We start from the raw sequence: 14,340 nt of genomic DNA on the forward strand, positions 1-14,340 counted from the left end.
TTAGGTCGCCTGGCCATCATCAACAAAATGTCACGGCCCCCTGTGCCCCCATTACCCCCATGCTCTGCTGCTTTCCACGCCAGGGAGCCGCTTGGCGTACGTGGTGTAGCAGCTGTATGCATGGGGTGGAGGGGATGGAGCCAAAATTTACGCTATTGAAACCCACGTCATCTGTGACAGCGTATCTATAACAAGTGTCAGTGAACCAAGGAAATTAAGCGATAATTTTACATCCTATGTCTACAATATCACTTCTCAAACAAAACAATGACCAAATACATCAGAAAATTGTGTCTTAATCCATTTAAGTAAAAAGTTATTACCTCAGGAAAGGCTCTGCTCACAAACCTGTTACTATTGGCACCCAGTTGTGCAAGAACTCATTTCTGAAACGATTCTCTGCTGCGCATTAGTGGCACAGAGGAATAATGTATGATCATTTTTAATAGAAAAACTGACAGACAGTCTGGATCAAGCTGATTTTATAAAGTAATTTGTTCTTGGAATTTGACCAAAGGAAAAATGGATAGATAACATTAAGAGGTCAACCAACCAAATAGCAATTTACACTTAACGAATTCAAGTTATGACTAAGATTGGATAATTCCTGCATGGAAAGTTTATGCATCATCTTAATGTTAAAATTAAAACCTTTTCAAAAGTACCGAGAGCTCCTAAAACGCTGTTCATACAAAGTCGATCTGTGCTCGTTTAGGCTGTGCTGGGGCCGGCCGATCACCTCCACTGCTCTCTGTGCCACTTGTGGATGTAGCAGAGCCACGTTCAGGCCGTGATGCTGGAGGCACACTGAGCTGCTCGGCAGTTGGCAGAGCTGCCAAATCTCCCCGAAATCAGTGCCCTTCTGGCCTGGGCTTACCTCTGCAGTGCGCGGAGCAGATGGGAAATGAATCACCGGCAATGAGGCACTTCTCCACTGTGCTGGGTTTGTCCCTGCTAATATTACAATGGCTTTCCTTCCAGTGGGAAGTAATTCACTGCTTGCAGAGAAATTACCTAAGAAAATAAGGGCTTTTTCCTTAAGTATATTCCTTTGGCAGAACCGTTCAGCACATTCTTCCTCCCAAAATGTCATATACGTCTTACTAATGAACTTTAGCTGACCCTAAGAAGTTATTTCGCATGCGTAAGCAGTCAAGCTGGCTTGAAAAATGCAGTTACTGAGATAGATTTAGAATCTCCTGAAGACCAGGACAATGTTTGCTATTTGGTTGCAGTGATAGAAACAGCTAACATTGTTGGTATTTATTCAGGTAAAAATACACCTGTCCAGTATATTTAATCTAAAATTTATTTTATGAGCAGAAATAACTACTCTCTACTTTGGGAGGATATAAGCTGAATACACTTGGAAAGATACTCTCTTCTTTTGTAACAGACACCATTAAAGCGATGCTGCCACATTTCAGTGTTGATATAGCCACTAATATCATTTGGATCTGGCTCTGTCTATTCCAACAGGCTTCTCCCTACATATTAATAAGTTTGTATTACATGTACTTTATACATTTAATTCCTTCTGGTCCGGCTAATCGTGACAGCATTGCCTGTTACTTAAATTTTTGTCTGTGGGAATTGGTCTGACTGGTCTCCCTCCTGTGCCGCAAGGCGTAGGAAGGGCCAGGGCACTCTGGCTGGGGTTTGGCAGGGCCTCGTCTGCCCCAGCACATCCTCAGAGCTGGGATTAGCCTGTTCCGTTGTATTCCCTCCTCATCCTTGCCTGGCTCCCAAACTGCCACTGACACCCAGGGTACCCAGCTCTCAGAAAGCGGGTTGTAAGTGGGGATAAGTCAGATATTGCAGTTAGCATTTTTCTCTAATTCTTTGGCATAGAAAACATATATGAAGCATTCAGCCTTACTGTCTAGAGTGCCAAGTTCTAAAATAAACTTGCTATTTTTAAAATGCATCGATACCAAACATGGTAAACCTGTTGTTAGATGTCACCAAAGCCAGCCAGTACACTGGGACAGGTTTTAATTCTCTCAAGCAGCATGCCCCTGCTGAATATTCCTGCAGAAGCGTAGTACAGAAATGTCTTGTTAGACATTTTGTCATCAACTGAGATCATTTTTGAATTGATTTTGCTGCTACTAAACTGAAATGTATCAAATTGACTAACCACATCAATAGTCAACATTCAATATACACGCACAAAGAAAAAGAAATCTATTGGCATTCTGCTGCCACCAGCAGAAACAGATTCAGATGGCCCTTTTGTATCAGAGCATTAAAAAGCCCCAGGGGAAATTACTTTTAAGAGTGTTAGATGTACATATAACAATCTGGAATGACTCTGTGCGCACACGTATATAAACCAACACGTGGCAGGAACTATTTCTCCATAAAACACCCGTTCAAAAGATAAATGTCATATTAGGCCAGAAGCATCGCGTAGACTCTCTTACATTCAGGGCTAAAATTATCTGAAGCAAATTAAAGGAATTGAAAATAACATTTGTTTCCATGTTCGCTTCATTTCAAACGTTATCTTATAGCCCACACCAGCACTAATGTTTCTCACAAAATCATCAAATATTTGATTTCTAATTAAGCCCTTTTCTTTTCAGTGCAGGATTTGTCTTCCTGATCTTTAATTACCTTTCCATCTATGTTATTCAACAGCAAATGCAAAGATCTGCATTCTTACATTCCACAGAAATCACTTTGTAAATGTTTATCAAAGAGAGCTCCTTTCCCCTCTTGCTGCTCTCAGATTCACAACGCCAGCCTTATAGACACGAGGCACTGCTCTCCATAGTAATGCTCCCCTTTCCTTTATGCGTGTCTTTGCAAACACAAGGATTTGCTTGTTAGGATTGCACTCGCTTAAATATCTTGATATTCCCCTTCACCACTGCTGTCTTCTCATCGCTTCTACATGTGTAAAATGTGCTTCTGTAACCAGTTTCAGCATACGCCTGAGGAAAGGCACTGACTTCAGTTAGATGAAGAAATTCAGATTGATTTTTGGTTACAAATGTGGAACTCTAATTATGTCAATGTATTTATTAATGCATTACAGTGTACTCTCCTATTTATTTTTGAGCAGGACATAAGGGCAGGATCAGTATGCATTACTTAACAGAACAGAAAAGACTCCACAAGAAAAACAATTAGGGGGAAAGCATCAGCTGAGGGTCACTGTTTCAATCAAGAGGGAGAACTTACGGTGAGAGGACAATTTAGTGTCCCTATGCTATAACCAAATTAAGACAGAAAATGTTCAGTTTCACACAGGGGGAGGATATAGCAGGGGGTTACTGCACAGCTGTAGAAAGCAGAGTGTAAGGTAGGGAATAACAGAGAGGGAAGAAAAATGGGATGTGGAGGAATGAAGTGTGGCTAAGAAAAAGCACTTACTTTCTGTAAATGTGGAGGAAAGTCCCAAAGACCAGATTTGATTAACCTGGCCTCTTTCTTGTACCATCTTGAGTCAGTTGTTAGAGCAGAGCTTCAAAGCATCCGAGGGACCCTAAGCTCAGGGGCCTGCACTGATCTATCTAGTAAGAACTACAAAGCTCCACAGTTTGTGTCGTCGTGTCAGGCTGTGAGTCCTATGTCAGAGCAGTAATTAAAGTTCAGGAAGACACTAAGGAGCAGGATAGCACAGCCACAGCTGTGCTGGACAGCTAGGGGAGTCAGCGCTAGAGATGAGAGGACCCTTCAGTTTGTGTAACATCTCTTATGGCTTTTGTGCAAGAAAGCACATGGTGGCACCTGGGTTTGCCACTTCCCCTTTTTAAAATACTGTTTTAACTACAGTATGCTGCAAATTTCTTTCAGACAGGATATAGCAGGACACATGAAATTCTCATGGCTGCAACACACAGAAATATTTTTAGCTTCCAAAACGAGTGAAGTGAACACTCATGCAATCTGCAATATAAATGGGAACAATGAGACAATCTGTCTACAGGCCAGAGGGCCCAAACCCCATCAGAAAGTTCAGGGTAGAAATATCACTATTGCAAGTCCTTTCTTTTAAATCTCCAAAGCAGTATTTTGATCGAAGGCAGCTTTCTCTTGAAAATGCCTTGGTTAAAATTGTGTCAGGCAGGATGATGTACAATTTTCCGTCAGTGTGAGAAAAAAAGTATGAATTCATGAACTGAAAGAATCTCTTCAATCTTGTATGTTAAATTCCAGAAGGATTTTGGTTTAAATATATATGCAATTTTAATGTAAAAAGATCCCAACATCCATCTTTCAGATACAAGCCCTGGGGGCTGGACTCTGGCTACGATAAGTCAAGAGGAGTTTTAAGGCTGCTGTGAGTGGAGGTTGCATTTTACTCCAGACCTTTTTCTTGCTTCTAAATAGCACTGCATTGCAGTATACAAAGCCAAGATCACTTTAGCTAAAGGTGACATGATTTATAAATATAAGATGTTATAAATTGTTCAGGACACTTTTTCCTAAGCCACAAGGGTGACAACTTCTAATAGAGCAAATTAAATTTGAAAACGCATGGCATTGTCCAAGACATACTTTTTTGTTTGTTTGTTTTTCCTAGAAAACGCCATATTTCTGAACTCTCAGGCTACACTGCAGTCCCAGATCACCAGAGGTAACCAGCACTAAAACAAGGGAATATATTTAATCCAAATTAGATTAAGGGTTTAAAAATAGCATCTGTCAAATGGCTGATAAAATAGCTAAAAGGGAAGGTAACTGCTATCAAAGAGTTAAATAATTTTCAGTGATCAGCATGTGGTAACCGTCTAGCTGTTTTTTTTTTTTTTTCTTTGTTCCATCTACAGAAGTTTGGAAGTTATGAAGAAAATGTTCTGAACTGCTGAATTTCTGGAGAGATACCCGCCCACACATTGTGAGTACTTGCACATTGTAAATTTTATGATTTAATGAAAAATAGTCACTTAAATTCTGCCCACAGTAAGTAGTTATGGATTTTACTAGTAAATCTGCACAAAAAGTTTACTATTCCAAGTCTGTAGTATAGAAAATGACCTAAGCACAAGAGAAGGGGTAGAACCTAGCAAATCTGCACGTGCACCAGTATTAAAATAATATTAACAAACTTTTATACAGAAATCAAACACCTGTGTCTTTTTTATTTTACAAATGATTCCTTCCTCCTCCGATAGTAGGTTTAATAAATTATCTGCTAATTCTTACTAAGCGGAAATGTTTTTTTGTTATTACAGCCCACACTCCCAAAGCTACAAGATAAGAAATTCAGCCAGATAAGAGACTTAATTATGAATAAAATGAGTTGCAAACACTGTTTTGCAGTTGTCTGTATTATCTTTGATTCAATATTATGCTCCACATCTGACTATTTCATTCCTATTATCTTACAGCCTCAAAGAATGGCTGAGGTTGGAAGGCACCTCTGGAGGTCACCTGGTCCCACCCCATGCTCAAGCAGGGCTACGTGGAGCAGGTAGCCCAGGACCATGTCAGATGGTGTCTGAATATCTCAAAGAAGGGAAACTCCAGAATGTCTTTGGGCAGCCTGTACCAGTGCTCAGCCTCCCTCGCAGTAAAAAAGTATTACCTTACGTTCAGACACAATCTCCTGTGCTGCAGTTTGTGCTCATTGCCTCTTGTCCTGAATGCTAGAGAATGAATGTTAGGTACTGGACACTGCAAAGGAATTAAACATTACTTTTAGTGCCAAGACAATAACATTATTTTTATTGCCAAGACATTTTGTGAGACAAAGTCAGAATCTCAGGCTTAATGTGGATTTGTTTTACGTCAGATTTGCAGCTACTCCAACTTGGAGGGAGGGAGGGAGAAAGACCTTGGAAATTACTATCTGTGACTTCAGCCAGTGGAGAAAACCTAGAAAAATAATCATGTGGTCACATTTGGAAAAGCATGTTTCATGTGCTTATGCCTCTAAGACAATTTCTTAGTAGACAGCAGCCTATCCAAGCACTGTGCTCTGGTAAGAAATGACCATTCTACGGAATCTATAATTTCCATCCTCAGGAATGTCAGAAGGAACCTGGTATGGGAGGGCGAGCGCGGGGGTGGAAGAAGGGCCCGGGGCCGCTGTCCATGGTGCTGAGCAAAGAATTAAGAAAAAAATCTTCATCCCACAGAAACTCCCTAAGAAGTCTGGATGCAGGTATGTCTCACACCAGCTTTCTCTTGTCTGCTGAGGATTATCAGGTTTTCTGTGGCTTTCACAGATTATGTCTTTGAGGCTGAAGCGTTTGAAGAGACACAGTGATGATATCACTAAAACAGATCATAACCACAGTCACATGCTCGTGGGGACATATCTGGCATCATCATTTTTTCTCAGTAACTATAGATACAGTTTGTTTCTGCGGGGAAAAAAGCAGAAATGCAGCCACACACCACAGAGGAAGGTAAGTTTTGCTTCCTTTCTATGCAGTAATAAGAAAGAAAGGAAGAAAGAAATAACTAACATTATTTTCAAATCTATTATTTTTGTTACTTCCATTTATTTTATTAAAAATAAAATGCAAAGGGGAAACAGAAGCAACTGAAGATTGTACAGTTACTTCTTTTGTACTCCTGATACAGTAATCTAACCAGTGACTGACAACAGGTCTTTTCCAACAGTAAGAAAACTGCCTGTACTGTGTACTGCATACACATTGTTAGCAAATCCCTTCTTTGTGGCCTACAAAGCAGTAGCCTAACAGGAAAAGTGTTTCCCTTCTCACGACTCAAGCTATGTCCTTTCTCTGTCATTCTGCCCATTATATGTGTTCTCTACTGGGAGGCAGGCCCAAGGGAACTCTGTGTACCATAGCACAAACACTCTGAGTTGGCCTCATCACTTTTTTTTTCCCCAATGTCAAGAATGATTTATCCATTTGTACACAGAAAGCATGACCCATTACCTGATAATTTGATCTACCTGAAAGGTTCTTGTATTAAGAGGTTAGTAAGCATTCTGGCAGGAGTCTAGGGAGCTAACAGTGCTTTCATGGAGCACATGAACATGTTTTAAGACAGTGACAGCCTTTGTGATAGTCCTTCTGTGATAGCCCATTGGCTGGCCAATGTAGTTTACAACAAGGGAGCAGGCCAAATGGAAAGAAAAAAAAAAAGAGAGAGAGAGATCTGTTCTTGTATCAGGTAGGACTTTACTAATATATAACTGGTATAAATTATGGGTGAAATCAGTGGAGTCAAATCCACATAAAAGCAGGTTAGCAGACACTTAGGTAATTTGTCCTGACATTTAAAAAGAGAATCAATTTATTTGAAACATGAGATGAAATCATACAGTGAATGCTCACAGATCTTTATCCTCTTTAGTTAATCTCAAAAATACTAAAAAGTGAAATTCTAGACTTCATAAACTCTACAATGGATATAAAAATGTTGTAGTGGCAGTTATAAGCAATGACACAGAAGGCATTTTTTTTGTCTTTCAGTGGTTTATGGTAGTTTGCACGATCAAATACTAGAAAATTGTCTATGCCTTTGATATTTAAGTTCACCATTTCCTGTCCAGTCTCAGCGACGTGTAAATATTGATACTTCTGGGTTAAAATCTTTTTACCTGGTTGTGGGTTTGATCACTAAGTACACCATTTTATTCTTTTTTTTCTACATACCTGATAGGGGATTGTTAGTGCCTTTCATTGTGCCCTGTTTTATTATGCCTTGCATTATGTCCCTGAATCACAGCAGATGAATGAATGTTAAGTTGTAACAGACATACATGTAGATCGTATGTGAGTCTCAAAGAAAAAATATTTTAGTGACAAATTATCAGATCAAATCTAGTGTACTTAAGCTAAAAATATGACGTATATATATATACTCCCAAAGTAATTTTTCAGAATAGTAATCATTCATTTTGCTCTTTCAGTCACCGCATCCCAGAAAAGTAGTACTAATCTTTCTGTTTCTTAAACTATTTCATCTGTAAATACACTTATTGCAATTGTGGAGCTGAACCAAAAGCAAGTTCAAGCACATCAATTCAATGATATCATAATTAATGATTTATCAAGCTTCTGAGTCTTAGAAATGCACAATTAGGTTGTTTGCCTGGGCTGAAATGTGGTAAGCACAGCCAGCAGGGCTAAGCTACAGCTTTTCGAAGCCACATACATTAGAGATTGATGAATCAGTCCATACATAATGGATTGATTACATGGCTGGCAACTCACAGTGGCAAGAGACAAAGCCTACTTGCCAGCTATCTCCATCATATGAAAACTGCTCAGCATCGAAGTTGTGGTATATCACGGAGTTTTAATGATTACAGGTGAATTATTGTCAGCATATCAGCAATGCCCAGCGTACCTGCACTACGTCTGCCAAGGCTCAGGCCAGCGTTGCAAATTCTACCTTGCCACAACTGCTGGTCCCACGTTCTGATACAGACAGACATTTGGTGTGCACAGCTTCAATACCCATCCTGCTGCAGTAATCTGCATTTGTTAGCTCATAGGATAACAATTTTTATTTTGTGGACATAAGATCCTTTCTGTCTTTCATTATTCAAGTAGCTGACTACTTTTTTGCCATGTAAGGTACAGATGAGGACCCAGCAAAGCAGAGCACTGGGAGGCTTGCGCTGAGAAAGGAAATTGAAAACCAGGATTAGATTTCAGCTGAATTAAGTGGCTCTGTTGTGACAGTGGTTTCTCAAAATACTTCATAAATTTCTCTCTCCCATCTGTATAACTGCTTATTGCTAACATATTTTGGCATGTTAGTTTTGGCATAGTTGCTTTCTGCCTTTTTGGAAAAGAGAAGGAAAACCTCTAGATGGAAGGAAAACCTCTAGAGGGTCTAGATTTCATTTTGACTTTCTCCCTCCTCCCAGTATTTGTTTGGGAGACTCGATACTGCTCAGCACAGTGTCCTTTTACACAAAAAAAAATTACCATAAGAATATTTTTCAGTGTGCCAGCAACACTGCTTATGCAAAAGAAATTGAGTTGTAATGAGTTTGCCCCATTTCTCAAAATCCTTGCTCTGGAATGTACGCCAAACTGAGGACTTGGCAAATGGGTTGGTAATTTCCTCACTCTGCTCACCTGCTTCCAGCTTGGCTCTTCTAAACATGAAACTTCAAGAGAGAGCAAAATTACAGACGGGTCCAGCAGTGGTTTTTCTGCTCAGACGTTTCTTTCTCCTTCCTCAATTTACCTTATGCTAGAGCAGAAAACTTAGCTCACAGTCCAAATGGTGCATTTAATTCAGCCTAGGTCTTTTTATTTGGGTAAGACAATCAATTACTCTCCCATCCTTGTTTCAACAGCTCAAGGTTGGTTAGCTGCCCCTGCTTTGTCCTGGCCTTATGCCCACCCTGCCTGAAACCTGACAGTGTCAATACCTGGGCTGTCAAAAAGCCTCAGGAATTACAATAGCCAAGGACACGCTAAATGGACTGGGTTTCCTTGGCCTTCAGCAAGGGTCCCTGATTTTTCACAGGTTATTGGCACTCAGCGCTAGAAAAGTGTCAAACAATATTGCTGTCCTTCCTTTGCATTGAGCGGGGGTGATGCAGAAGGGAGCTGATAACTGTGTTAGTGCCAAACTAAGCAGCAACGCTAGTGTTCCAGCTGCATTTTCCACACAAATATGCATCTCCCTGATGTACTAACTTTCCCGAAAGACCTGAAAGCATCGAAAACGAAGCTTGCCAAAGGCGGCTGCTGCTGGAGAAGCTCTGAGCTTGCAGGAGGCTCCTGCGCTGGGTTTGAGGGACCTCTTGTGGTGGCCGAGCCGCTCCAGCGGCGGATAACAACAAAACCCACATCTATTTCTCTCATTACAGCAGCTTAGCCCGTTTAATACAAGAGACATCAGCGCATAGCCCAGTTCTGGGACACAGTTTATCACCCCCGCCTCCAGCTATGAACACGAGGCATCTACAAATAAAGCAACGCTCGGTAATATTTCAGTAAATGTTTTCAAATCCAGCGCAGCCCACCTAACCGAGGAGTCAAAAAACAACGGCAGCAGGAAGCCGTTCACCTAGCTTCGGTTTTAAGCTGCGTGACTCAGAAAGTGAAGGCAGAGTTAAACTAACAATGACCACCTCCTTGTGCAGAGGCTTCAGCTACTCTCAGAACCCCACTAGCAAGGATTTCTAGGCTTTTAGTGAATTTGGAAGCCACCAAGCAGTGCCCCTTGACTGCCAAAGCTTCACATAACTGACCGCCACACACTTGTAGCAAGGATCCCAAGCACCCGCTCACATCCGTCCTGCATGGCCCAGCCAAACGGTGCCATCTATCTTCTTTTATTTATTTGTCTAACACACACTGTGGAAATTTTTATCTCCTGCATTTTTTTTTTTTTTTTGAAATTATTGAATTATTTTCTGCACTCTGGTCCATGGCTTCCTCAAAACTGATGTGTTCTGTCTCAAAGCTGAAAGCAACATTTATAGAGTCTGTATCTCTCTGCTGATTTATTGACTTAAAAATCCCTTTCCTGGGACAGTCACAAAGCCACATAATATGCTCAAAAATTGGCTTTATATTTGGATTTCCAGTTTAGAGTCACTGTAATAGGAAAACTACTGCCTGCAGCCAGTTGCCGCCCAGTATGCTAGGTGGTGTATTTCTTCCAAAAACAAGTTTAATTTTTAACTCCTAGATCAACTTATCTACATCTCCTTCAGTGAAACTAAACAATACCAGAAACCATGTTGATTTGCTGGAAAAACACCACATATTGCTGAGATCTATCTCCCAGTTACACAAGCCCAAGGCACGGTCTCACATTCAGCTCTGCCTGAAAGAGACACATCTGCTTGCACGTTCATTTGAGGCACTGCTACTGCCGTAAAAGTCCCTCCGTAATGCTTAGCCAACAACTCAGCTTTCATTTATTCAAAGTCCTAGAAGGGAACCCAGGAAAAAGGAGGAAATAGGAAGACGCGCCCAGACGCGGCACCCACCGGTGTGCTGCTGTCGGAAAAGGTGTTCATGCTGATGGACCTGCTCATCTTGTCCGAGGACAGGGAGGGCGGCGAGGGGCTGCGCTTGCCCAGCTGCTCGTGGTGCAGGTCCTGGCGCTGCAGATATTCACGCCATGCTCGCTGGATGCTGGGGCGAACACCAAAGCTCAGCGTTAGGGCAAATGCAGCAGCGAGATCAATTTAAAATACATATTCTCAACCAAAGAGGTGTTTTTTTTGGCTTTATATTTATGCACTTTTTTTTCCCATTTGGGAAATTATGACACACAGCTACACTTTGTTAGCCACTACTAGCAGATCTTGAGATACTTGTTAAGTGGAAGCAAGTCTATTTCAAATCCTCAGATTTACAGAGTCTGAGCCTAGATAACTCAGCAATTCTCTTACACTTCGCAAAGAAAAAGGCAACGATCTGCTTAAAAGAGTGAACAGCCTTCAAAATCTTTTATTTACACCAGCTTTCAGTACTGCAACACAGACGTGGCTGTAACTTCAGCATCCTTCACAACCGGCTCCCTCCTGCTTTAGCCGGGGACCCCAAACCGGCCGCCAGCGGGGAGCCGTGGCCGGGCTCGGCAGGTGGCAGTGCGGGATCACGGAAGCACAGAGTCACAGTCATTAGGGTTGGAAAAGCCCTCCAGGATCATCTGGTCCAACCGTCCCCCTACCACCAATGTCACCACCAAACCATGTCCCCAAGCACCACGTCCGACCTTTCCTTGAACACCCCAAGGCACAGTGACTCCACCACCTCCCTGGGCAACCCGTCCCCGTGCCTGGCTGATCTTTCTACGAAATTTCTCCTCATTTCCAACACCCTTCTGGTGCAGATGCTGCCCAGTAAATCTGTGCCTGTAACAGCAGTGGCAGGAACACAGAGCTAAATTCTGACCCCAGACTCAGCTGTGCTACTGCAGAATAACAGGACTGAAAAAGCTCCTTGTAGGATGCTTAAGCAGTTGAGATTCTTATTCAAAATAAATATGAAAATATTTAATATAAATGTGGGCACCAGCCGCATGTGCTCCCGATGGCCTCAGCATGCCCAGCACCCAGCCAAAGACTATTTCAGTAAATACACTTTGCTTTTTATAAAAATAACTTCTTAACACCTCAAGCATTTATACTTTGCATTGTCTCGGCTCCGTGCTCCACTGCAAAACATTTGTATTTACATATGTATTTACATATTTACACACACTTTCCATTTTAAAGCATGAGAATAAGGCGTAGCTACCCCTCTCAAAAGCTCTCTGAAAATTTGTTCTTTCATCAGCCCTAAATTTGCAAGCCTAAAAGACACTGGCTGGGTTTTAATTTGAAACTTCTTGTCCTTTAAATATTTTAACACAGCATTAATATTTTAACCACCTTTACAGCGAGTTAGCTGTAGTTTTCAACTGGAAGTGAACTTCAGCATGCGCTGCAGCAAGGCATGCAGCTCTGTGCAGCACTACACCCGGGCCTGATGTCTCAGAATTTTGCCACTGAATAGTCTGAGGCTTCAGCATAAAGGCATTCATATTTTTGAGGCAAGTGAAGCCTTGTTTCCAGCTTTCTGCTGGGAAGACCAGCAGCAGAAGCAGAGAGCTCTGATGGACACCTGGGTACGTGCTAATTTATATCCCTGGTATTGCCACCTGTCCTGACCACAGTACAGACAAGCCTTTTAGAATAACTGACCCCATGGTAAACGATCAAACACGTGGGGAATGTTTTACAGAGGATAAAATGATGGCGCTTGGGAAGCTGGGGAAGTTTCTTTGTGTCAGGTGTGCGACATGGCTGAGTGCTAGCTGCTGCTTCACCTTCCAGCCAAGAGCTTAACTACCTTCCTGGACTGAGGCTTTTTTATAGAGTTACACAGAAATCTGGGATGGACACAATCTGGGTTCCGAGGTTCAGGAATCTGACAAACCCGGCTGCATTTAAATGCAGAAACCCCATTCTTGGTTACTTACATTTTCACTTTTGATTCCAAGGGCTGTAAGTTGATGTGATACTTTTCAATATTATTTTCTTCATCCATGGCAAGCTGATGGCTATGAAAAAGAAAAGAAAATGGGTTTAATGCATCCCAGCATGACACTTTTGCAATCACTGTGAATTAATTCAGAAAATTTGACAAGCCCGTACAAGAAGAGCTGCTTATTTTAAAGTGTTGCTGTCTTTGGGGGAAGGTATCTGGGTCCCCATGTCCAGCCCCACCTGGCTGTTAATAAAAAGTAGGAATTTGGACCCGCTTTCCAGATCGAAGCCTCCCTGAGTCCTTGCAGATTCCTGCACTAAACCCTCCAGATGCCAGCTCCAGAGACAGGCACACCCAGCGAAGAAGCTGCTGCAAATAAAAACACTGGCAAATATAGTAGATATTCTTGCTAAATTAACTTGTATCCCTGGGGCCACATTCGAAAAGCTGGAGAGGAAAATGGAAGGTAACAACGGTAATGCTGGTAGCAAATGAATTACATCAGCAGAAGCCGTACAAGAATATGAAGAAAAAATTCTTTGTAATAAATGATGACCGAGGAATCGGTGCTGCAAAGTGATTGCTTTGAGAAAGCAATTTTAAAATGCTAGAAGATAAAAATCAAACACCTTGGGACGCTGCTTTGGATGGGACTAGCAACATGAAAGGAAGGCCTTTGCATGGAAATTTGTAAGATTAGACCCCAACCTGTGGAGCTTTTTTGAGACTTTACTGGACACTGAATTACATCACTCAATCAGCAGCAGTTTTCAGAAATTATCCTCCTGTAACTAAAAATAAGAATCGCTTATGGAATAGATGCAAAACCTTGAGTATTCAGTATATTACCTAGTGAAAAACAGTTACAGCAAAAAGACCTCAGAGGGGGCATGTTGCCCTATAGAAGCCATTTCACTTTACCACACGCGAGATATCGCAGAAATCACACAGTTACCTTTGAAGCAAGTATTTGCCATCGTTGACCTGTTCCAGGGTGTTCTGGAGCCTTTTGAGTTCTTCCTACAAGAAGAGAAAAAAAGAAAAAAAAAAAGGTTTCAACGTGCTTGCGGGGTGCCCTTGGCTGACACCAGAGATTCTCCCTCGAGCTCCCACCACCGTGTTCCCTCAGGTAACATCAACACATCCAAACCAGCTACGCAGAAACCAAGGCATTTATCAGCATATCCAGCACGTAACTTTGAAAGAAAATATCAGACCTACAAAGACAATGGGCAGGGCGAAAGAGGAAAGCGTTCTTCCAGGTGGTAGGTGTGTGGCTGCTCTGATTTGGGAGGAGATGGGCTTGGTAAGAGGCAAGCAAGCACCGGCCGTACTGACAGGCACTTCTCTTTGTTCTGCAATCAAACTGGATTCAATTGCATAATTAAGAGTGTCACTGGCTGAGATTTACAGGCTGATATCTGTACCAGGCTATTTGCATCAGCTCCTC

The 14,340-nt window shown here is 41.8% G+C and overlaps 1 protein-coding gene across 2 annotated transcripts in view; it reads right to left on the bottom strand.

The window, feature by feature from the left end:
- Nucleotides 1–14,340, bottom strand: part of LOC118171350 (schwannomin-interacting protein 1) — a 134,299-nt gene that overhangs the window by 79,215 nt on the left and 40,744 nt on the right. For both annotated transcript variants that reach the window (XM_035334391.1, XM_035334392.1), the window contains 3 exons: nucleotides 13,846–13,910; nucleotides 12,883–12,963; nucleotides 10,901–11,048 (listed from right to left, as the gene is read on the bottom strand). In XM_035334391.1, coding sequence (XP_035190282.1) covers nucleotides 10,901–11,048; nucleotides 12,883–12,963; nucleotides 13,846–13,910 — 294 coding nt within the window. The remainder of the gene's footprint in view (nucleotides 1–10,900; nucleotides 11,049–12,882; nucleotides 12,964–13,845; nucleotides 13,911–14,340) is intronic.

The sequence above is a fragment of the Oxyura jamaicensis genome, chromosome 9 (genome assembly GCF_011077185.1).
Source record: "Oxyura jamaicensis isolate SHBP4307 breed ruddy duck chromosome 9, BPBGC_Ojam_1.0, whole genome shotgun sequence".
Lineage (NCBI taxonomy): Eukaryota > Metazoa > Chordata > Aves > Anseriformes > Anatidae > Oxyura > Oxyura jamaicensis.